The sequence below is a fragment of the Choristoneura fumiferana genome, chromosome 25 (genome assembly GCF_025370935.1).
Source record: "Choristoneura fumiferana chromosome 25, NRCan_CFum_1, whole genome shotgun sequence".
In the NCBI taxonomy this organism is placed as follows: Eukaryota; Metazoa; Arthropoda; class Insecta; order Lepidoptera; family Tortricidae; genus Choristoneura; species Choristoneura fumiferana.
The window spans coordinates 14,077,584-14,102,085 of NC_133496.1; the positions used below are offsets into that span (position 1 = coordinate 14,077,584).

The window sequence follows — 24,502 nt, forward strand, 5'->3', positions numbered from 1 at the left end:
GGACCACGTAGCCTCAGACACAATACATTTTAGCACACATTTTAAAAAGCAAAAACAGGACTTCACAACCACTAAGCATTAAAACCTTAGATTACCTTTCTCTTTCTTGCTTACTTCAATCATCGAATGATACCGACTGCTGTATCGCGGTCGGAACGAGCCTTAAAAAAGTTTAAAATGAATTGTGAAGTTTTGTTGTTGCTGTTTAACAAAATATGAAGTCAGGAGTACCGTTATCTTTACCACCGAGGTTTTTTTTTTAATTGTCTTGACTTATCGTTTCACGATGTAAACTACCCAATTACATCTCTGTGCGAACTTTGCACTCACCTAGGATAAAAAGTAGCTTCTATCAAATCGGACATAAGTATTAGCTTTCCATTAGTGTAATTTGGTATCGATTTAGTACTTTCAATAATCACATCTTACGTGTAAATAAACCTATATCTTTAACATTGACCGCGTGAGCGAATCATCTCCGTTTTAAGTTGAGTAAAAATCTTTTGTACGTCTGTCTGAATGTTATTCTGTATAGGTCGCAATTCTCAGCCGATTCTCATGAAATTTTGTGACCAGATTATATGGAATTTTTTTCTTGATTATTTTTAGGGAAATTCTCCAAAATGGCAGAAAATTGAAAAATATCACATTTCAGGAATTTCGATAAACTCACATAGCTACTAGTTTTACTATAAATCAATATAAATGTTAGTCTGTCTGTCTGTATACATATTTTCCTTACCTAAAGAATCTCTATTAGAATGTGGTGCAGAGGAAGTGAGCAAGCTGGCTCTCTGCGACAATCTCCTCTCTCGTTCTACCTCGGCGCGCAGCGGCCGCTCCGTCACGAGCTAGACAGAGACAAGCGTATGTCAGCAGTGTTAGTCTACAATAGCTGTAAGTACAGTTGGATACATAGACATAAATATGAATAGATAACGCAAGCGCTTTTTTATCGCTATTTATAGCAACTTGCTTGATCTGAGCGAGATAGCGAAGCAAAATATATAATAAAGCGTCTTTTTTGCCTTGGTAGATGTTTGGTATCTACGATATGATATTACTGGTTGGTTTGAGCGGTCAGTGCAAAAGTGCGAGTTGTGTCAAGTCACTTTCACTATAACCAATGGCAAACCTGTCACACGGTATAGGATGAGCGTAGAAAAAGATGGTCAATGCAGTCGTGAGCGCCCGGGCGTTAGACGCTACAATCGCAGCCGTCACATCAAAGACATTTAAAATTGGTTATCGTTATTCATTTGGTCTCACGCCGATTCTTTAGCTCAAGCCTTTGCTGCTAGCTGTTAAACTCGAGATTTCTTCAGGCGCTACAAATGCACTTCTGACACCAGCATTGAGCGAAAGTAAAGAAAACGTTTACTTATATGACTTTCTGACACTGAATGCTGGAGTTAAGATTGGAGTTAGAATTTCTGTTGGATTATCAAACACGGCTTAATTTGTCAATATTGGCGGTGAAAAATATTTTAAAAGTAGCCAGTCTCATTAATCTGTCATCTCCCAGGATAACAGGATCAAAGGAATTTGGGCACAAATTTGTGCCTCTGGGAGAGGACAGGTTAAAGAACACGCAATATTATTAAATAATAATAACAGATAAGTAATGTGACACGTATGGTTTTAAAAATCGAGATAATTGCGCTATCTATTGATATCTATGTCTATGCGAGAATCGCTTTATCGCTGTGCGTCTCTTACAAGTTAGCTAGAAAGAGACACAGTAGACGAGAAAAGATAGTGTAATATATTTTAAATTGATTAAAAGACATGGTCGTTGTTTTACATGTAAAGATTGTATGACTGCCCATTTTAATGCGAGTGTGATATATATAATATAAGTCCATTGTAAGTAATATGTTATATGAGAATAAATGTACAACAATTTTATAAATACAGGATGGAAACGATAAGTGATTTTACTCGATTATTTCTAAACTATACAAGATCTTAAAAAACCGGTTACTGATCCTGAAAGTGCTTCCCGAGCTCTATCAACCGATATCAATAATAGGTTTTAGAATAAACTGGATCTATCTGAAAATTCAATGTTTTTTCAGGACCAGTGACCAGTTTTTCAGGTGAGATCACTTATTGTTACCCTGTATAATGAAACAAATGGCAACATTAATATATTTAGTGTTTTTTTAATAATTAATTTACAGTTAAATATATATACGTCATTTTAAAACGTAACATTTTTACTCGCGGGCATTAACTACATTAATATTTACTTATGTTTAGTCACCGTATTCACGACCAAATAATACTTAAATTCTTGTTTGAAAACTTCGTCATAATATATTTATTCTACCTTATCAGTCTATATTGATGTTTGCCAACAGTATTTTTTGGTGATTAGCTTCCGTTTCAAGTATAATACAACACTCTGACAGCTAATACATATTCTTAACCAGTGAAATTAATAAAGACTTGAAATTAGGCCGGCACATGTATCGACATCTATGTACCCTACGGCACTAGACTGCCTGTCTAGAACAAAACGCGCGGCGCATCAATCATCAATATTACTTTGACACAACCCCTGTCACGGACGTCAATAAACTATAGTGAACTGTGCACAAAACTGCGCTGTGAACTAATTTTGTGCGCCGTTTTGATGTAAGAAACATGCAGTGTAGTACATAGATGTTATGTATCATACAGAGGTGCACTGTTTTTTTAACTCCCACGGGATAAGGTACTAGATTATTTTTTGGGTTCTGTACCCGTATGGTGCCTAACAAGACCCAACTAATCCTCCTTAGTATATCTTGCTATCTGTCACATGGATGAATCACAGCGTGTTTGTATATTACTGTGGGCTATACACAACAAGTAATATAATCTAAGTTTTATAAATTAAATAAAAGCAGAGTATTTTTTCGGTATGAAACCTTCGTGCGCGAATCAAGACTCGCACTTGACGGGCTTTAATGTTACTAAGCGAACGAAAAATAAATAGAAAATGACGTCTACCTTTTGAACTAACCACGATATTTAACATGTCTTTAAAGGTGTACATTTATTTACTTACAAGCTAATATGGAAGATCTCGACACACTGTTTGACCATGTCTTTATAAAACATCAACACATAATATAACGAATGACTGCCCGAATTGAAAAGCTAGTGCCGAAACTTGTAAAGGTGTTTGATAAAGAGATAAAAATGGATATAAAATAACCTCCCAGATTTTCAAGTTGAATGTACAGTTGCTGAAGAAATTGTCTGAAACACCATAGCTAAAGAATTTAATACCGTAGTGTAGATTTTTTAAAGTTAGAAAAAAAAGTTAAATTAAAAATACGGAATTATTATAATCTCATATTTTTCTTATAACTTTTTAAACGTCATCAGACAATAATTGTACATGTAGGTGTTTTAAAAAAAAATAGAATCTGGTAACGTTTTGAACTTGTACAGATCTTGCTTTTTCCAAATGAGACAAATATATCAATAACTATTCGATTGAAGTACGTAAGTATTACCTATAATTGATTCCTAGTTGTTTCGCTAGGTATTACACCCGGGTCACAAAGAAAAGATAAAACCTGAAATTAAATTATGACCAAAACGATATAACAATGACATGTAGATATTATAAAGCAGAGTTTTACCAAAGTGTCTTTGGAAAACTAAGACACAACAAGGACGAACAATTTAGTAAAATTTCGTGTTATTTACAAATGCCAATGTTATTAAACAAGAAGCGTAGTAAAATTCGTGTACAAAAACAGTTTAGTTAGAAATTTTAAAGCTGAGTGTACATGCCGATTTGTATGTGTATGTAATGTACAAAAACGGCGGGTGGCCCGACGTTTGTTAATCCACGTACAGCTGGTTATATTCAAAATGTTCACTTACTAGGTTTTGAATTCGAGCAGCCGCCTGGAACTGTAAATTCTGTCCACAGAAATAATTGTTAGGCTTTAGTGTGTTGGCAAATAAATAAAAAAACGGACGCCACGCACACAACTGACGTCACACACCCACACGAGGACAAACAGGTCTGGTTATTTACATTGTAATAAATAAACTGACGGACACAATTATCAGGTTCTAAAGTAGGAATACAATGATTCTGTACAATGAGTAGCCAAAGGAAAACTTCACAGTTTGTCTGACAACGTGTCCCTTGCGCTTGCCCTTTGCATTTGATGCCAAGAAAAGACAATAAGACATTATCTACGGGATTTAGACTATTTACTATTATTTAAAAAAATAGAAATATATATTTCGACGCACCTAGCGTTATCATCACCCGATATTTTGACGCGTCTAGCGTTATGATCACCCGATATTTCGATGATCTAACGTTATCAACACCTGATATTTCGACGACACCCATCTAGCGTAATGACCACCCGATATTTCAAAGCACCTAGCGATATGATCACCCGATATTTTTACGCATCTAGCGTAATGATCACCCGATATTTCAATACACCTAGCGATATAATCACCCGATATTTTTACGCATCTAGCGTAATGATCACCCGATATTTCAAAGCACCTAGCGATATGATCACCCGATATTTTGACGCATCTAGCGTAATGATGACCAGATATTTCGACGCTCTAAAATAATGATCACTCGATATTTCGACCGTAGTTATGATCACAGACGGGTAGTACGAAGAAATTGCGGGTAGATTAAGGGTAACCGCTGTTTACATTCTACAAAAAATATGTCTAAATTAAACGTGAATTTTAAAACTATTAGATAAAGGTAACACATAATAGGTCGGGGAGGGTCTATTTTTTTTCGTTGGTGGACATATAGGAGTAATTTTAAAGTATTTGGCCAATTGGGGTTTCTATGCAAAGGCTCAAAGGGTCAAACGGAACTCACGATACTAACGCCATCTAGCGATATTAAACCCTAATTATCCCAGTAAAACATACATGTTTTTGTGTGAATTGACCCTTAGGCTCGAGTGCTATGTGATACAGATGAGATAATTAAATGAGACTTAAGCATTCAGGAGTGAACAAATCACACATAAAAACTCAAAATGTACAGCACACACAGTAGAAGTTAAGTTTTAACACAAGGGGCAGAACGTGTCAAACACATACAAACGTATAGCAATCGCTGAATACGCTATAGAATCGGTTGCGATGCTCCCATGGCCCTTCTGTTTGGTTTTGTTCGGAACTGGCCTAAAAGGTAATGTAAACATTCATTTATGAGTAATTCATAAAGTGACGTATTTTGTTGTGTCATGTCAGTACAGTAGCTACCGGTGTCAAACATTTAATACGGTGAATATTATATTTATCACTTTATCAGGCACATTGCTGTGATGGCTTGTGTTGTGTCTCTCTCTCTCCCTCCCATATTACACAAATAAAATCGACATATTCCTGACGAGTCAAGTCTCGACACGTCAGTTCGTCACGCCGTTTTACTTTATTGACTTTCCGTTTGACTTCTAACATATATAATTTATTTTTAATTTGTACCCTGTATGCCCAAGTGTGTCTGTTTAAGCGTAAATAGGATGAATCCCAGAAAAAGAAAATTCATGATCAGCTTAACAGTGCATTGGTTGTCTGACTCGTATCTTTGCAAGCCTCGCGACGCTCAGCTCGCAAACCACCTCGTCAGGCAATTTCAAATTTTGTATTATGAAATAAACTCCATTTCAATAGAATCTGACAATCCTATACACTTCCAGCCAACTAATATGAACACTGGGTTGCCTTAGTCTTGGTGATATGACTATTATTCTTTTTTGATTCCTTTTAGATTATAATCACATCAACAGGGACATACATAATGAAGTGTGGCCACGTTAAGGTCTTAAATGTTTGGAAAATTGACAGATTCTATTGAAATGTAGTATAGTAAGTTACCTCCTGTCTGAGCTCCCGTAGCGGCGACGCGCTGGGCGTGTCAGGTTGGCTAGCGGGCGCTACGCTGACTACGCTAGCCGCGCTGGCGACGCTAGCTACACTGGCGATGCTAGCCGTGCTAGCGTTAACGTTCTGGCTCATGCCGTTGGGCGTAGAACTCGTTGTGTACCACTGGCTGCCGCTGGATTGGGTGCCGATTTCGCTCTGGTGAAGATAAAAGTCATTAAGTAACAAATATCGTATTTTTTCATCATCATCATCATCATCATCAGCCCGAAGACGTCCACTGCTGGACAAAGGCCTCCCTTAGAACGCCACAATGAACGACAACTTGCCACTTGCATCCACCGGTTTCCGCTACTCACGTAATCGAGTGGCGACCACGAACCGGAAGACGAAGCGTTGGCAGGCCTCCCACCAGGTGGACTGACGACATCGTATTTTTTATATATGTAGAATTATGAGTATGGTCTATGTATGGTCATTACTATGTGTGGTTTATTTTATTAAGATTGCAGTGTTGCATGCGGCGCGCTTGACAGAGACTGAGATCTGGACGCGGGAAAAGCGAACGTCAATTGTCAGTTTGTAAAAGGAGTCTGGCCCGAGTCGTCAGTCTCAGGAACTGTTACGCGTTTCTTTATTATTGTCTAGGCTTTTCCTTAAGTTATTGTGAATCGTTATGATAGTTGCATTTCTAAGATTTCATTGAATGAGTGTCGTATTGTTTTGGTTTTATCTTGACCACAATTAGTCGACTTTTGTTAGTTCTTCAAAATAGTTTCATTCTTTGCCCGAATCCCACTTGTTATGCCCACATTGATCATGTCATCTTACGATATATATATTTTAAGTATGTAAGTAATTCTTTATTTGCTAGAATACGTGTACGAGATTGTAACTTGCTAACTTACTTAACCCTTCATAAGGTAGAGGCGATTTAGCGACCACATGCATTGATTCGGAAATTCAACCTTATTGTTTTAGTCATAAGTTACAATATTCATTGTAATTATTGATATGTATTCGATAGCTGCTTTTGATTCTGTGGTAATATGCTCCAATAAATGGGGTCTTATAGGGTTTACTAAAATGTAAACGGAAAAACAAATTTTAAGTTATCTTTAAATAGATAAAAAAGCCGTTATGGCTCAGTGGGTTAACATAAGTATGGCTTTCCAAGCAGAGGATAGTGGATTCAAGCCCGGGCTCGCACCTAAGTTATCGAAATTCATGTGTGAAATCACATTTGAAATTTACCACGAGCTTTACGTTGAAGGAAAACATCGTTAGAAAGCCCGCACACACTGGTGAAGAAATTCAATGGTGCGTGTGAAATTCCCGATCCGCACTGAGCCCGCGTGGGATTTACGGCCCAATACTTATTCTGAGACGATACCTGTACCCAACAATGGGACGTATATAGGCTGGTATGATGATGATGATGATAAATTTTATTTTAACACATGTATTTATTGCGGACTATATCTACTTATTGTTGACTGTACTTGCATCATTGTACCTAATTTCGGGCTGTGCTGTGAGTTTCTTTGATAAATTCCCGTCTTCTAGATTCTATGGCAGTGGGACGTGTATAGGCCGATGATGATGATAATTTTTTTTATTCGAAGGGATGGCAAACGAGCAAGTGGGTCTCCTGATGGTAAGAGATCACCACCGCCCATAAACATCTGCAACACCAGATGCGTTGCCAACCTAGAGGCCTAAGATGGGATACCTCAAGTGCCAGTAATTTCACCGGCTGTCTTACTCTCCACGCCGAAACACAACAGTGCAAGCACTGCTGCTTCACGGCAGGATTAGCGAGCAAGATGGTGGTAGCAATCCGGGCGGACCTTGCACAAGGTCCTACCACCTGCAAATGACCTGATAAATGACATAAAAGAAGTCAAAAACTTGTGTATCGGTTACCTTCCGTCCGGCCCGTCGCCGCTCCCGTTTCTTGGGCGAGTTGTTGAGCGTGCCGAAGTAGTGGCTGACGCCGCCGCCGCTGCTGTTGCGGGCCAGAGGGTTAATGGCCGCGTTGAAACTGAAGAACTTGGATTTGGACGCAGAACTGGAAGTGAAAAGTTTCTTTATGATGTTATTTACTTACTTAAATACCGGATCTACTTAGATGACCCAGTAAAAGTAACTTTGAAACTGTATTTTTTTTTATGAGGATCGGTTTAAAGGAACCACGACATCGATTTTAGTGACAAGGAGGGGAGGGGGACGCTAGATTTTAACAAAAAATTGCACGAATAGTTAATGTTGCAAAATTACAAATTTCTGGCACTAAATCTCTAAGTTAAGCTACGGATGGACGAACAGAAAAACATAGTGAAACCATAAGGATTCCGTTTTTGCCATTTCGAAATCTTAAAAAGGAATCGGGGGTGGGGTTTTCAGTTAATTACAGATGCAGTGTTTTTTTTTTTCTATCGTAATTTATGGGGTAAGCTCGTATTCAATTTAGCTTTCTAAATAAGCCTCAGTAAACTTCAGTATAGTTGAGAACGTAATACGAGAACGTAACTTTTCCAAAAAATACGATGGCAAAACATTATCCACATCTGTAACACCTGGTATATGCAGAGACGTGGGTCACCAGCACGAATGTCGACTCTATTTAAATCAATGACGTGACAGTGACATTGACATCCAGCATGGACCACAGATGGGGATATGACAATGACAGATTTGTGGTCTTATGTTTGTGTTTTTTAGTCTTTTATTTAATTTGGTTTTGAATTTTGATTTTATTGGTTTTGTTTATTGTTTGTTATTTTTTTTTATTCGCCATCCGTGAAGTCGCCAAGTGGTCACAGCGGAAGACCAGCGTTGGCCTATACGGCCAACACTATGCTGAGCTGGGGCCGCTTCGCGATCTCGCATATGCATAATACTTGTTTTTAATTTAATATTATTTTTTTCTTTTTGTCTTTTATTTTTTTAATGTATTTTAATTATGCTTTTTATGTAATGTGCGAGGTCCGAATAAAATATTTCTATTTCTATTTTTAGGGCCGGAAGGACGTGTCAGATATTTTTGCACGCTCCGCTGTGGCAGATATAAATGCTGGCGACTGTACTCACTCGGTGGCCGTGCCGGTGGATATGTCTGACATGCGGTTGGTGCTGGAGCCCGTGGTCTCAGTGTTGGAGCGGTCGCGGAGCGGCATCCGGAGCTGCACCTCCGTTGTTTCCGCGTCAAAGTCGCACATCTGTTACCAATGAGATCATAGGGTTTTTATTTCAATATTAATAAGGTATGGTAGTCTAATGGCTGTGCTCCGACACTTTACGTAATTTTCATCACACTTGCTCGTAAACAGTGTCGTAACATGCAGGCTACCTTGGTTGCAACCCCCCAAATAAAACCTCGATCTTAATGTGCTTGTCATAAAACCCGTGTCGGTAAATGAGTCATTGATACTAATTTTGTTGTCATGAAGTGTCGGCGTGCAGGAGCGTGCGGACGCACGTCGGGCGCATGCTGCGGAGGAGGAGGGCGGCGGGGAGCTGGCACTGCCAAGAGCGCAGTCAGCGGCATCGGCAATTTTTGAAAAAATATTAGGTTTTCTTTTACAAATATTCAATTTTACTCGCAAATGTGATGAAAAACATAGTGTCGCACGGGCGGTACTAAAATTACGAACATCGACTCATTAAAACCCTCAGTCTTCGACTTCGGGCTTCTAATAGACTCTCGTTCGTAATTCCTTATTTACCGCCATTAAGACACAATGTACTATGTACAATGTTATTTACATTTATTTACGTCCCCAACTCCCTGGCTCTTAGTACGGGGTGGAGTGTTGGAGGTGTTTTTCATCTATACACAGTCTTCAGCCATTTGCTGGAAAGCCGGGAGAAAAGCATTCATTCTCCCGCGCGTAACGCAACAAGTTGTTTTTTTATAGAAGCTAAGGTGTGGAAAGCGTCTGTTCCCTGATCGCTAAAATCTGGCCGTCTTTAAATCTATGGTGAATGGGCATTTATTGGGCAAGCGTGCTCCATCTTAGTACACATCTTTGCTTACCATCAGGCGTGATTGTGGTCAAACGCTGGCCTATAAAATGGTATATAAAATGGTCGATCACGTTGTTAGCACCATACCTTGCGTCCGTAGCGCTGATGCACGTGGTTCTGTATCCTCCGGAAGCACTGCAGCATGTGGGCATGCAAGCCCTCCAGGGCCGTCGGCGCTCGCGACCCGTGCACCTCCAGGCCTGGACAAAATGCATGAGAGTTGCGTTACAGACCAAGATACAAGAGCATCGTCTAATAATAATCCTACTTATATAATTAATGCGAAAGTTTGTGTGAGTGAGTGTACCTATGTTATTTCTTCACGATAAAACGGCTGGATGGATTTGGATGAAATTTGGTCCGTAGATAGCTGGACGTCTGGAATAACACATAGGCTGCTTTTTATCCCGATATTCCCACGGGATAGGGATAAAATCTCGAAATAATAACCGCTTGGCTTAGAATCATGAAATTTGGTATATATAGTCGTAGAAAGGTAGAAAGAAAGAAATTTGGGTTTACAGTAATGAAATGAAGATCACTATCTAAATTTTGGGAATTCCCAGGGGAACTTCCCGGAATTTCAATTGTAACTACCAGATCGAATAGCTCAAGCGTGCGAAGCCGCGGTAACTCTAGTAATAAATATATGTGTCACCAAAACGTCGTTAAAATCACCGCAATCATTATTCTTCAACGGGCATCATTAAAACTGCACATAAAATATAAGACCTCCACGACAACACCTACAGAAGTCAATAATTTATCCTCCTGGGGTTCAAAGTGATAATACTAGTACATACTGTTAGCAATAGAATTTATATCTTTTGGAAAAGGAATAGTGTCATTATCTCCGTATCATTCAAATTACCAAAAAAATAAATTCAACTTTATCTATGAGACATTAAGATTTAAATTTCGATGTAAACTTTTGTTGTATAATGGGTCGCAGGAGGTTAAAATAGTTTCAGACGCATGATACTCGTAGTACGCCGATTCCTAAACCTAATCTACTCTACACTTCACCAGTGTACAGCACCCAAGAAAAGCATACCCATGTGACTGCGCACGAACACGAAAATACAGTAAAATTCAGAAACGTAACATGCACGTTGGTAACTTGATACTTGGCTTAAGCCTGCAACTTGTACCAAAAATAACCGACTCAATGTCAGGAAACTCTTTGACTAACTAATAACAATAATATTTAACACCTCTTAAAATTAAAAAAAAAAAAATAATAAGAGCGTGTCGGACACGCCCAAAATAGGGTTCCGTAGCCATTAAGAAAAAATTAAGTAATATTTTCTGAGGATTTCGTAATTTATACGGAATCTTCCAAGTTTAGGTACATTTTATACCTTAGGCTGATATTTACTCTTAAACTACTAATCATTCTCAAGCAAACTTAGCCGTTATAGTTTTCCTTGAAAGTTTGATAGACGAGTACTTACTACCATCCTGAATTTTTCAAAAAATTTCCACCCACCGGTTTAGATTTTAGAGGGGGGGACGCTCGATTTTCATGAAAATTTGCACTTTAAAGTTGAATATTTCGCAAACAAATCACTGAATCAAAAAATCGTCTTTGCAAACCAACGATACCCCACACTATAGGGTTGGATGAGAAAAAAAAAATCACTCCCACTTTACGTCTATGAGGTACCCTAAAAATTTTTTTTTTACATTTTTTATTGTACCATTTTGTCGGCATAGTTTACATATATATCCGTGCAAAATAACAGCTTTCTAGCATTGATAGTCCCCGAGCAAAGCCGCGAACGGACGGACAGACAGACAGACGTGCCATGGCGATACTATAAGGGTTCCGTTTTTGCCATTTTGGCTCCGGAACCCTAAAAAGAGACTTAACGCTGTGTAGATACTGACCGAACTGCAGCAGCGGTATCTGGTCGGCGATGAGGTCCCTCAGCTGAGCGAGCAGCGGCGCGTGGTCGGGGTGCCGCGCCGCGTACGCCGGCGTCAGGAACGCGCGCTCGTAGTTCACGATGCCGCCCTGCACCGCCGGGTCCAGGATGCCTGACATACGATGGTGGCCCATGAGTGGATGGTGGCCCATGAGTGGATGGTGGCCCATGAGTGGATGGTGGCCCATGAGTGGATGGTGGCCCATGAGTGGATTGAGCACTCGTGAATAATATTTGACAATGCATGTTATCGAACCTGCTAGCCTGAGTCAACGGGGGCAGGCTGAAAACCAGCGCTGGCAGCTTCTGAGCAAGCGCAGCATAAGCTGAGCCTGTTCCTTTTGCCACACAGTGCAAGAGACTGGCAAACACATTCTATATTAGTTTATTGTTTATTTGTATTGTGTGCCTATCCTGTATTGTTCATGTTGGCAAATAAATCAATCTTCTTCTTCTTCTTCTTCGAATCAATTTTTAAGCTGTCTTTACATTATTATACTCAGCAGCACAAAATTTGGTCCATTCTACACATCGCCGGGCGGCCGAGCGAACACAGCCATACCGCCCTTGACGTCAAGCTCGCGAGCGCTGCAACTTACCGCTGAGGCGCATAGTGAGCGATACGGTATTTCACTATTTTGTATATGTTTTATAAATTAAAACTACACAATGCCTATTATCGAATACAAAAACAATTTTTAAGCTACCTGGGCAGAGAAAGACATACTGGCATGTGACGTCACACGCCAGTACCGCCATACTTGCTGCATAGAGAAAAGCGTTTGAGAAAGAGACAGGTATATAGATTTATCAAAAAATCACTATAAATCCAATTTTCAACCGATTTAAATTTTCTCTTCGCTAAACACTATCTGTATAACTATATTTTCATAATAATATTAAGATATGGCAATTTCAGGAGTTGTCAAATACCGTATTATATTACCAGGAATCAAGGCTATTGTTGTCAACAGGGCCGGGCGGGCGAGCGGCGCCCGTATCGCCCTTGACGTCAAGCTCGCGGGTGCTGCAACTTACCGCTGAGGCGCATAGTGAGCGGCTGTAGCGGCGCGTCACTGGCCCGCGCTTCGAGCACCAAAGCCTTGAGCGCCCTGTTGGCTTCCCGCAGCGCTTCGACCGCCGCCTCCACCGGGACACCCAGAACGTGCGCTGTTTCACCACCGGGAACCAGCGGAGAATGCCTGCGAATATGCGTATAAAATTACAGACATTAGTCACAGATACAGACATTAGTCACGGAAGGAATGAACAGATAAAAATAATTTAGCCTGCGTTCAAACACGTTTTAGGCTGCCTGTCCACTAGAGCTGAGCGAGGCAGCGGAGCAGAGCGAAGAGGTAATACGGAGCGGAGTGTCTGTCCATAGGCGCGGAGCTAGATAGCGGAGCGAGAAAGTAATGCGGAGCGGAGTTGGGGACCGTGTTTCCATTTGCGGAGCTTCCCCGCTTCTCCGCTTGGGCTCGTTTCTCCGCCCCGCTTCCCCGAATTCCATGATTGAGGCGTTACTTTGCAAAAGTGCATATCAAATGAACCACGATATTTTTATCTTGCTTATCCTCTTTGCTACCAGGCAATGCTCCAAACCGCTAAGCCAAGGCTGGCCAATAGATATTTAGATGGTTTTTTTTAATCTGTGGCGGCGCCGCGTTGAGCAAATACAAGTACTTGGTGGTACACTTGCTGAGTTTGGCTAGCCTTGCACTAGGCTGCCACGACTTATATTTGTTTTTTCTACGCTACGCTACGCTAGGTACAGAACTAAGGGCTCACCTGGTAACTTTTCGCTGATCTCCAGTTCGGTTCTCTCGAGCCACCGCGTCGCAAACTCGTTGACACTCGTGAGGTCGTCTTTTGATCCTTCCAACGGCTCTTCTGCAAGTATATAAGGTGTCAGCAATAAACACGATACAATACAATGTACATTATTATATACATTGTTTATTGCACACCACAAATCAACAACAACAACAACAAAATAGGGAATATTACTGCAATGTTCTGCCGTCAGAATGCAGCAGTAGCAAAAAACCGTAAACAGTTTTTTGAATGTCCTAATTGTCCTTAGGATGCCATAGTAGTATCATATTATTCCATTTTTTTTTTAAATATATAGCTTTACATACATCGTTACTATCGATGTAAATATCATGCTATTTTGTTACTAATAAATATGTCATGATCCGTCATGGCGAAAAACTTTAACCTTTTCGCCGCCACGTCAAATACAAAAGACATTGTTTTCTTTTCTTGTCTCTATAATAATGTACGCGTACATTAACCGCACTCGAGAGAGCTTAACCCTTAAAAAGGTAGAGGCGATCACATGCATTGACTTGAAAATTCAACCTTATTGTATCAGTTATAACTAGTTATAAGTTACATACAATATCCATTGTAATTATTGAAAATACTACTAGCTTGATGGTAACAAGCCGTGGTGGCCAAGTGGTTTGACCTGTCGCCTCTCAAGCAGAGGGTCGTGGGTTCAAACCCCGGCTCGCACCTCTGAGTTTTTCGAAATTCATGTGCGGAATTACATTTGAAAGATACCACGAGCTTTGCGGTGGAGGTAAACATCGTGAAGAAACCTGCACAAACCTGCGAAGCGATTCAATGGTGCGTGTGAAGTTCCCAATCCGCACTGGGCCCGCGTGGGAACTACGGCCCAAGCCCTCTTGTTCTGAGAAGAGGCATGTGCCCAGCAGTGGGACGTATATAGGCTGGGACGAACTACTAGATGATGAATATCCTTTGTAATTATTGAAATACTACTGCTTTTCAAGCTTTGGTATTCCTTCATTAAATGGGGCCTTATAAAGGGTTAAATAATCCTCACCCGGTCTGTGGAAGGGCCGCGAGAATATGAACTTGTCGACGTCGTTATGCTTGTAGTACTGCAGTATCTGTCCGGATATCGGTTTGCCGGACAACCGCTTGAGCTTGTCACCCATTATCGGCTCTACGGCGTTTATTTGTAAATCTGATGCTTGGTTTAAGGTATTTAATAAGTTTCGCAGATTAAGTTAAAATGTCGAAAATAACCGGTTTTTGATAACGCCTGCACACAATGGATCTTGGATGGCATTTCGCCAATGAGGCAGTTGACCTTATTTTAAACATTATTTCTATCCTCGTGGGTCCTCGCGTACTTTATAAAGGACTAATTAACACTAAGAATAAAGATTGGTTTTTTGGAATCTTTTTGTATTTTTTATTTCAATTCCAAATTTTTACTTTTACGGTCATCCCGTAAAACCTAAATTGAAAATACAAACTGAAATTTAGATGCACAGAAAAACCAGAAAAACAAGAACCTGGAAATAAGGACCTGGGTTCGATTCCCAGTGCTGGTCTTATTTTTCTGGTTTTTCTGTGCATCTATATTTCAGTTTGTATTTTCAACTAAGAATAAAGGCCGAATGTACTTTATAAAATACAAATTATTCATTGAATAATGAATTCTAAGAATTTTGAAATAATATCCAAAATAACAAAGCAGGTCAACCACGTCTAGGTCTTAAGCACTAAATTTGTTAAATAATAAGAGTGGAATGCCTGCGACTGTGTTTCCTGAACACTACAATTTGGCGCCTTCAAGTCTAGGTGAATAGCATTTACTAGGCAAGCGTGCTCCATCGTAGCTCATCCTCGCTTCCATCAGGCGTGATTTGGCAAACGCAAGCCTATACAGTATAAAAAAAAATAAAAAATAAAAATGTCAGGACTCAAGACCTTGACAAGCTTGTGCGTAATACTTGCGTGTTGTTGTTATCAACCCTGTCGCAGTCGGCATTTAGTGCACATATAAAAAAGCTTGGTAATGACAGCAGAGGCTGCCTGCGGCAGGGTTTTATCGAATGCCACATACGAACTTGTCAAAGTACAATAAAATAATATTGCAAATCTGCAACTTCAACTTCATTCCAGCCCTGAAAGTCAGACAGAGACAATATTATAGTCAATTGAGTTGGTAAAAATGATATCACAGCTTATTATGTTTGACTGTTTCGAGGGTATTTAAGGCTGGCTGTCTACTGGGAGCGGAGCGAGGGGACAATGCGGCGAGGAGTTGCGGACGCCACTTCCCGGTTCTGTTTGAATCTTAAAGCTAGTTCCTGTCCACTGAAGAGGGGCGCAGATTTTATTTTACGCAATTATATTGGTGGAATTCTATTTAACCGCTCCGTTACAGTGGACAGGCAGGCTGTGTGCGGTGTAAAAGGATACACTGTCCGTCCGAGTCGGTGATCTCTTCCCCGGGCGGGTCCAGCTTGGGCAGCACCTCAGCGTCAGGCCACTCGTCCAGGAGCCGTTCCTTGAAGTCGGCCAGTTGCTCGTACTCGTTGCCGCGGTACACGAAGCCCTGGATTCAAATAGACGATAGTTTTTTCAACAAATTTGCTCGAATAATTCACTTTCATGGCTCGTAAGTTAATTCGATATTTTTATAGTTTTTTTTTAAACTCTCCATGTTAAAAGTTTACAAGCAAAGAGTTTTTAAATGACAAAAACAAAAAATATCGACTTGTACGTAGAAAAATGTATAAATATACAAAACTAAGTAATGAATTTGCAAAATAAATTGTAATTGTTATTAACTGTAATTTAATTACCTCAGATTTTAATGATTTCCACCTTTTATTTATTTGAAAAAAGTCGCAGTGGCTGAACGCGTTGAACCTTTGCCTGCTTTTAGTTAACCAAATTAAAAACAAAACTTACGCATGCGCATTAAGGACGCGCCATTTTTGTAAAACTTTGCGTTGTTTTGTTTTTATTTTTCAATTTTGTGTTATTGCCCGTTTTCTCACAAATGTAATGAAAAACATCGTCTTGCGGCTGGGGTTTATCATTCGTCAACTCATTTGTAAAATCTTACTTACCAACCTCGTATCACAAATAACTATTAAGGTCTCTAACCACTACACCGTGTAATGCCATGGCTGTAAAGCTTTGGTTTCCTAGGATCAGCGGTGTCGTAATAAAGAGGTGAATGACGTCACTAGAACGTTGTCTATTTAAACATAACCTAACCAACAAAAAGTTGGAATACCCCCGACTTTGTCACTTCAAAGTTCAATATCTCAGAAACGGCTAAGCCGATTTTGATGAAACGTGTCTAAGAACCATCGCTAGAAAACCTGCTTTCAAATAAAAAAAAACGCATTCGAATCGGCTCACCCGTTTAAGAGCTGCAGTGACACAGACAGACACACAGCGATCAAACTTATACACCCCTCTTTTGCGTCGGGGGTTAAAATTGACGCAGTTTCCTAGAGAGCGGTATTTGACACCGCTTCTGTGCTATACTCACATGTTCCCCCCTCAGGTGGTCCGGGAACCCCCTGCCGTAGTACACCACCCGGAAGTATCCGGGATGCGACCGCACCGTCCGCATCATGGATGTGTACAGACTGGCCAGTTGGGAATGCAGCTCGGCGAGCGGCCCGTAGCCCAGAGCTTCCTCCTCGTAGACAGACACTAGTTCCTTGACTACTTCGACGGCGATCTCCCATTGGTGGCCCTGGTTGAGGAGGTCTGCTACTTCCAGGTAGAGGATTTCCTGATGGGTACATATTTTAAATTATTGTTTTTCGCAATACCAACGCTTGCTCAACGAAAGCAAAGTTTTTTTTTTCAAGATAAATATTTTCGATTCGAATAAGTACCGTCTGTGGCTTTACGCCGGCCGGATGGCCAAGTGGTTAGAGAACCTGACGACGAAGCTTGAGGTCCTGGGTTCGATTCCCGGCCGGGGCAGATATTTGATTGAATATATTAGTATGTTTATCCGTTGCCTAGTATCCATAGTACAAGCTTTGCTTAGTTTGGAACTAGGTCAATTTAGTGTCAAGTGTCCCAGCTCAGCAGCGTGGCATGCAGTCTCAGCGCCAGCCCGCCTCTATGGAGTGTCTCCAGTCACCTTGAGGTCCCGCTCGGTGGCGGCGGCGGGCGCGGCTGGCGGCGCGGCGAGCGGCGAGGCGCGCCAGCTCAGCAGCGTGGCGTGCAGTCTCAGCGCCAGCCCGCCTCTATGGAGTGTCTCCAGTCACCTTGAGGTCCCGCTCGGTGGCGGCGGCGGGCGCGGCTGGCGGCGCGGCGAGCGGCGAGGCGCGCCAGCTCAGCAGCGTGGCGTGCAGTCTCAGCGCCAGCCCGCCTCTATGGAGTGTCTCCAGTCACCTTGAGGTCCGCTCGGTGGCGGCGGCGGGCGCGGCTGGCGGCGCGGCGAGCGGCGAGGCGCGCCAGCTCAGCAGCGTGGCGTGCAGTCTCAGCGCCAGCCCGCCTCTATGGAGTGTCTCCAGTCACCTTGAGGTCCCGCTCGGTGGCGGCGGCGGGCGCGGCTGGCGGCGCGGCGAGCGGCGAGGCGCGCCAGCTCAGCAGCGTGGCGTGCAGTCTCAGCGCCAGCCCCGCCTCGGCCCACTGTTGGCACGAGCGGTGCATCTCGCACAGCTTGTGGATGTAGCTGTTCATTTCAGTCATGTATTGTTATTTATATATGAAAGCACTAGCTGTTGCACTTGATTTTCTTGGTTGTGCTACTGATCATGCGTAAGTAGTTCAGATGACAATACAATAATATGGAACCATCGAGCTGATCTGATGATGGAGCCGAAAGCTAGGCACTGGACCTTCAAATCAGAACAACTTCACCTATACGTAGAGTCATTCACGATGACGCGTGCCGTGATTCTTATTACAATGTCATTAATGTCTAATTTTGTCAAAATTACGCGTCTTCGTGGATGTCACTATAGCCGTGTCTGGGCTTGTTAGAATAGTGTTAGGACTCCAGGGTGGAACAATTGAGCAGATCTACCATTATAGTGTTTTTAGATACGTAACACTATTATAATTTATAGACAAATCGTTACAATTTCGATTAAAGTTTCGACTTGGCACGTTTTTACTGCATGTTCTTAATTGGATCATCAACTTACCGGATGTACATGTGCGGCCGATCGATCTGCTTGTAGAAATTCAACACCTTTGTGGTCAGAAGCATTCTGTGTGAGATTGCAGACTTCAGCGCCGCCGCCCTGTTGGAAATATGAAAATAAAGACGATAATTTCTTAATTCGCACACAAATAGGGTATTGGGCTATCAAGACGCGATTCTTCCATTATATGGCAATAGTAAGCTGTAACATCAATTATTTGACAACTAAATCGACAATTTTATTCGCTTCAAAGAAGCTGAAAAGAACCCAGTTTTACAGTACTTAGATCAATAATTTATATACTTTCCATGGCTAAAACACGCTGTTTTTGGTATTAGCAGCGACCAACGTTGGAAGATTCAGGTACAAATGAGGTACTTCTATCTATCAGTTCTGCGACCCTCACCTGTACTGTAGCAGTGTGTCCAACTGCCTAGCGGCAGCAGCGACCAGCGTCAACGCTTCGACCTTGAGTCCCCCCGAGGCGGCGTTACAGAGCGCGCCACACAGCGACACGAAGCGAGCGCGCCACGCCACATCGCCGCTGCCACGTTCCACTAACACGTCGATCTTGTCTATGAGCTCGCTTTCGAGATCTTTGAGGTTGTTGTCGGCTGGAAAAAAGGTGTGTTTAAGTCCACGTGCACATGGAATATAAAATCAACTCATTATTCAACTATTATTATATAACTACTACCTACCGTGGCAGGACGTTCGCGACGGGTGTCGCGTCCGAGCTTGTTGCGGTTTATTTATTTATGCTCCGTTTGATTTAGGGTTTGGATTAGCGGTCAATTGTAACACACGTTTCTCAGTATTTCGAACACAATTGGACTAAAAATACCTACATGTAGATTTATTAGCGGCATTTGTTATGTTTTTATTGTAAAAGTTAACACAGTTTTTAATAGTTTCGTTGCTTCGTTTAAAAGCGTGTGCAAATTTCACCGTGAAGTTCCGAATGTCAAGATAAATTGAGTGGGTATAGCAATATGAGAATGATTATATTAGGATCACATTGTACAAACAACTTAGAGACTCCTTAACTCAAAAAATCTTTTTAATTTAAGATTAGAAGCTAAGGTTAATCAAGTAATTATGCATTTTTTATTGAAATAAACATTTTAATTTTTTTTATTTTTTTTTAAATCATTTGTAGTCGGCTTTCTGATCCGATTCCGATCGATCCATCTCAACTTGAAAAGGAGCCACGGATTAGCTCAAAATATTTCGGGCATACCTCGACTATTACGTGAGTGACATGTATCTGTTTACATATTATTATGTATTCGTCTCTTCCCAAGCAGCACAGAATGCAATATAATTACTCACTTTTGGTCTTATTGTGAACTATGCGCTTATATAAAGTGTTATAAGACCTCACTCGTGATCATACAGCTGCGTATTGCCTTCCAGTTCCGTTGATAATGGCTTAGCCTGAATAAGAACTGAAATATATAATAATTTGTGCCCAAATAAGAGTTGTAGTTGCTGAATAGCCGGCTATTCAGCAACTATACATCAATGCTATTCAGCTTTAAATGTAAATGAAATCCATTATCCGGCTGTTATGCGACCAACTTGTGCTACTTGGGATTTGTCTTAAGATAGTTTTTATTGTATCGATGGAGCTATAATGTTATAAATAAACTTACAATTCTCTTCAGTGCTGACGCTATGGTTGTACTCGGTCTGCATCATATCGAAGAACAGCGGTATCGTCGTGTTGCGAACCTCTTCGTCGCAGAGGAAGCTCACTTCGAGGAACGGACCGACCAGGCATGGGATGAAGGATCGCTTGTGGTCGCCTGTGGACAAGAATAGATAGGTAAATTACATGTAGTTCTAATATCAATTGAAGGTGAAACAGGAGCTCCGCCGCGCCGACTTTGTCTTACTCATAACTATTCATCATCGTAATAATTTCAGCCATAGGATGTCCATCGTTGGACATAGGCCTCACCCATAGACCTACAGTTGCCTTGGTTGGAAGCGGCCTGCATCCACCGTGAACCTGCAGCTTTAATCAGGTCATCCGTCTATCATTGGCGGACGTCCTACGCTGCGCTTGCCGATCCGAGGTCTCCACTCCAGAACCTTTCGGCCCTAACGGTCAATTCAACCCTAATTCGCTTGGCTATGTCGGTGACCCTCGTTCTTCTACGTATATCCACAAATCTGACTGTACTTATCTTCAGTGTACGTACCTACACGAAAAACAGGGTCGGTATAGCAGGTCAGGTGCGTCTCTATCTCTCTCCTTGTCTCTCAACTCACCCAGCGCAAACCACATCTCCCTCAGCAGCGCAGCAGCGGCCCTCCTCACGTCCCCACAGGCGGCGGCCACTCGCGCCCTCCGCGCCGCCCCGAGCGCCTCCAGTTGCAGCGGGCGCGAGGCGGCCAGGGAGGCACACGTAGTGAACCACTCGCGGCAGGTCGCGTGTGCGGCGGCGGTGCCTTCGGCGTCTGTGTCGTCCACCGCTTGGAGACGGTTGCAGATCGTTATTGAGAGTAGCCTATGAACAATAACAAACAATGTGTGGGTTCAAATATTAGTTTTCCTCCGTCTATGTCGATCATCGAATCGGTTCACTAATATCTCATCAAAACTTATTTGAGCAAAGTTAATTTCACAACCGTTTTACAAATACGTTGTTGCGAGAAATGTATAGATATGAAACTTGTCGTTTGACTAGTCATTTAGTTTTGCTAAAACGATTTTTCGATTCAGTGATTTGTTTGCGAAATATTCAACTTTAAAGTGCAAATTTTCATTAAAAAATCGAGCGGTGGGTGGAAAATTTTGCAAAAAAACAGGATGGTAGTAAGTTTATCAAACTTACAAAGAAAACTATAACGGCTAAGTTTGCTTGAGAATTATTAGTAGTTTAAGAGTAAATAGCAGCCTAAGGTATAAAATATACCTAAACTTGGAAGATTCCGTATAAAATACCAAATCATTAGAAAAATATTACTTACTAGCTTATGCCCGCGACTTAGTCTGCGCGGATCTAGATTATCGCGCGGTGGCGTTCTCTACCGGAATAAAAGGTATTCTATGTTGATTCTTGGGGTTCAAACTATCTCTATACGAAATTTCATCAAAATCGGTTCAGTGGTTTCGACGTGAAGCGTAACAGACAGACAGACAGACAGACAGTCAGAGTTACATTCGCATTTATAATATTAGTAGGGATTATTTTCGTAACGGCAACGGATCCCTATCTAGGGCGTGTCCGACACGCTCTTGGCCGGTTTTTATTTATTTTCCTGGTGAGCCTTTAGTGTTAACTTATAAACGCATCAAATCAGTCACCTTAATGCATGCAGCATGACATAATGCTGCACGAGCAGCATGTCAGCCCAGTGCGCGCGGAACACGGGCCGCACCAGCAGCGCCTGCAGCAGCGCGAGCGCGTCGCTGACGAGGCCGGCCGAGCCGCCTGCCTCCGCCTCGAGCGCCCGCACCACGATCGCGTACTGCTCCTCCGACATCTGGCGGACTATGTCTAGGAGTATGCTCACTATTCGGCGCTGGGGGGAAATAAAGATTGAGTTGTGTGATATGTGGGTCGATCAAATTTTTCTTGTCACTCGTTGCTATAGTTACGGTCTCCTGTACCACTACCATGAGTTTACAGTGACCGTACTCGATAGCGACGGCGTAAATTATTTGTAGGGGCGCTGTACAATTCTCCATACGCCGTCGCTATCGAGTACGGTCACTGTAAACTCATGGTAGTGGTACTGGGTCAATCTTTAAACCGTAAGTTTATAGGATTAAAATTTGCCGAACATGCGTTTTTATGGTAGTTTTAAGCCTTCTATAATTGTTCAACTAATAAGCATGTTAGTTTAATGTGACACAACATTTCTTCTATTAAACTTTACTATGTACTTTTGTCCCCTCGCTAATGGGGCAGAATAACAACAAGAAATAATTGATTCACCCATGTAGTCGGTGATAGAAAAATTGATAGAAATAACTTCTGCAGGGAGCTGTGGTGGCCTAGTGGTTTGACCTATCGCCTCTCAAGCAGAGGGTCGTGGGTTCAAACCCCGGCTTGCACCTCTGAGTTTATCGAAATTCATGTGCGGATTTACATTTAGCGGTGAAGGAAAACATCGTGAGGAAACCTGCACAAACCTGCGAAGCAATTCAATGGTGCGTGTGAAGTTCCCTGTGTGAAGCCCTCTTGTTCTGAGAGGAGGCCTGTGCCCAGCAGTGGGACGTATATAAGCTGGGATGATGAACTTCTGCAGTATGAAATGAAACGACACGGGCACAATTGTGAATCCACATCTACAGGCTAGTTTTCACCCCGATATATGGTTAGATAGCGCTGACTCCATCCCAGGAGTCTGCATTTATGCTGAGGCGGGCTCATTTCGGGCACATAAAATAGTTAACGTACCCTTTCCTCTTCTTTTATTTTTGATATTTTTTTTGTGTCTCAAATAAATGTTTTTCATTTCATTTCGATATTTGCATGGACCGCTGGGTTCAGAACACATCTGATCGATCGATCGATCCACCAAATAGTAAAAAAACGCTGGTCATTTTACGATACTGATCAAAACGAATCATAAGGAGTAACATACCATTTTAAATAATAGTAAAAGCATAAAATTTTAAAGAAAAATTTATACGGGATTTTGAGAATTTTTTTTTTGAAAATTTAAAATATCTTCCACTAAAATTTTCTATCTACGTTATATAAGATACTATACTCGTACTATTAACTTCCAAAGAGAAAAGAGTCAGTACGTATCAACGATGTACAAACGAGGTGTCAATAGAAGTCACAGGACATTTGTATCGTTATCGTTAAAGACTTACCAACAGCGCCTCGTCACCGAGATTCTCCTCCTTCATCATGTTAGCGGCGACCCTGATCACGGTGGGCAGCAGCAGTCTCGCCAGCTCGCCCCTGTCCGCTTCTACGGGGCCGACGTCTTCGCGGGCCAGTAGCGTCACTAATTCGCCCAGTGTTTCCACGCAGAGTTCCACCTATGGGATAATATTGCGTGAGAGGTGTTCGAGTATAAAGGTCTCGGCCCATTACACTCTATCATACCATTACGGTAACAGCAAAGTGCCACGGAAAAATATTTTAGACACGTTCAAGCTAACAGAACAGCCTTCGAAAGTTGTAGTTTTAGTTAGGTACTTCGTATATGAGAACTAGATACATAGCTAAGTCAGACCTTAGGCTTCAATACATTATCCTAAGTTATAAGAAGAAATTATATTTTAAGTTGTTAATAAAACATTTCTGATCTGCGACGTCTCCAAGTCGACGACTGGCAAGAGGCTGCGCACGATCGGGACAGATGGCGTGCTCTCGTTTCGGAGGCCAAGACCCTCTTTGGGTCCCTGAGCCAAATTAGTTAGTTAATAAAAACATTTTATAACAAATTTAATTAAAAAAAAAAAAAAATATTTTATTTCAATTTGCTATAAATAAATTTCAGGACTGACCATTGAACTTGGCACCTATTTAGATCTCACTTCTTTTGTCGTTAAAGTAAACAATCGAGGCATATATCATAAATATTGAACTTGGCTCTCATTTCACATTTATGTTTTGACTAGCTTTTACCCGCGGCTTCGCACGCGTAAACTATTCGGTCTGGTAGTTGCAATTGAAATTTTCGGGATTTTACAAAATTCCCCTATTGTGGAATAACTGTACAAAATTC

The 24,502-nt window shown here is 41.5% G+C and overlaps 2 protein-coding genes across 2 annotated transcripts in view; both read right to left on the bottom strand.

Annotated features, from left to right (window-relative positions):
• Positions 1 to 45: 45 nt before the first annotated feature.
• LOC141442521 (dedicator of cytokinesis protein 2-like) lies at positions 46 to 17,262 on the bottom strand. Its single transcript, XM_074107543.1, has 13 exons — positions 17,179 to 17,262; positions 16,092 to 16,227; positions 14,701 to 14,844; positions 13,619 to 13,736; positions 12,882 to 13,045; positions 11,806 to 11,955; positions 10,003 to 10,115; positions 8,980 to 9,107; positions 7,813 to 7,957; positions 5,881 to 6,084; positions 3,886 to 3,924; positions 743 to 851; positions 46 to 161 (listed from the first exon to the last, which is right to left on the bottom strand). Exons 1-13 carry the CDS (start codon positions 17,260 to 17,262, stop codon positions 79 to 81), a joined length of 1,617 nt encoding a protein of 538 aa, XP_073963644.1. The 3' UTR covers positions 46 to 78.
• Positions 17,263 to 18,146: 884 nt separating this feature from the next.
• Positions 18,147 to 24,502, bottom strand: part of mbc (dedicator of cytokinesis protein myoblast city) — a 39,164-nt gene continuing 32,808 nt past the window's right edge. Inside the window, exons 16-22 of the mRNA XM_074107544.1 lie at positions 23,640 to 23,810; positions 22,116 to 22,333; positions 21,077 to 21,315; positions 20,455 to 20,607; positions 19,206 to 19,413; positions 18,800 to 18,898; positions 18,147 to 18,324 (exon numbers count right to left, since the gene is read on the bottom strand). Coding sequence (XP_073963645.1) covers positions 18,147 to 18,324; positions 18,800 to 18,898; positions 19,206 to 19,413; positions 20,455 to 20,607; positions 21,077 to 21,315; positions 22,116 to 22,333; positions 23,640 to 23,810 — 1,266 coding nt within the window. The remainder of the gene's footprint in view (positions 18,325 to 18,799; positions 18,899 to 19,205; positions 19,414 to 20,454; positions 20,608 to 21,076; positions 21,316 to 22,115; positions 22,334 to 23,639; positions 23,811 to 24,502) is intronic.

Bases quoted from the DNA above. Each gene is read 5' to 3' on its own strand.
- LOC141442521 (XM_074107543.1), bottom strand. From the start codon at position 17,262: ATGCGGACGGTGCGGTCGCATCCCGGATACTTCCGGGTGGTGTACTAC. The intron at 11,956-12,881 runs GTAAGTTGCAGC...ATCGTATGTCAG, and splicing joins GCTCACTATGCGCCTCAGCG to GCATCCTGGACCCGGCGGTG. The intron at 7,958-8,979 runs GTGAGTACAGTC...TTTCACTTCCAG, and splicing joins TCCACCGGCACGGCCACCGA to TTCTGCGTCCAAATCCAAGT.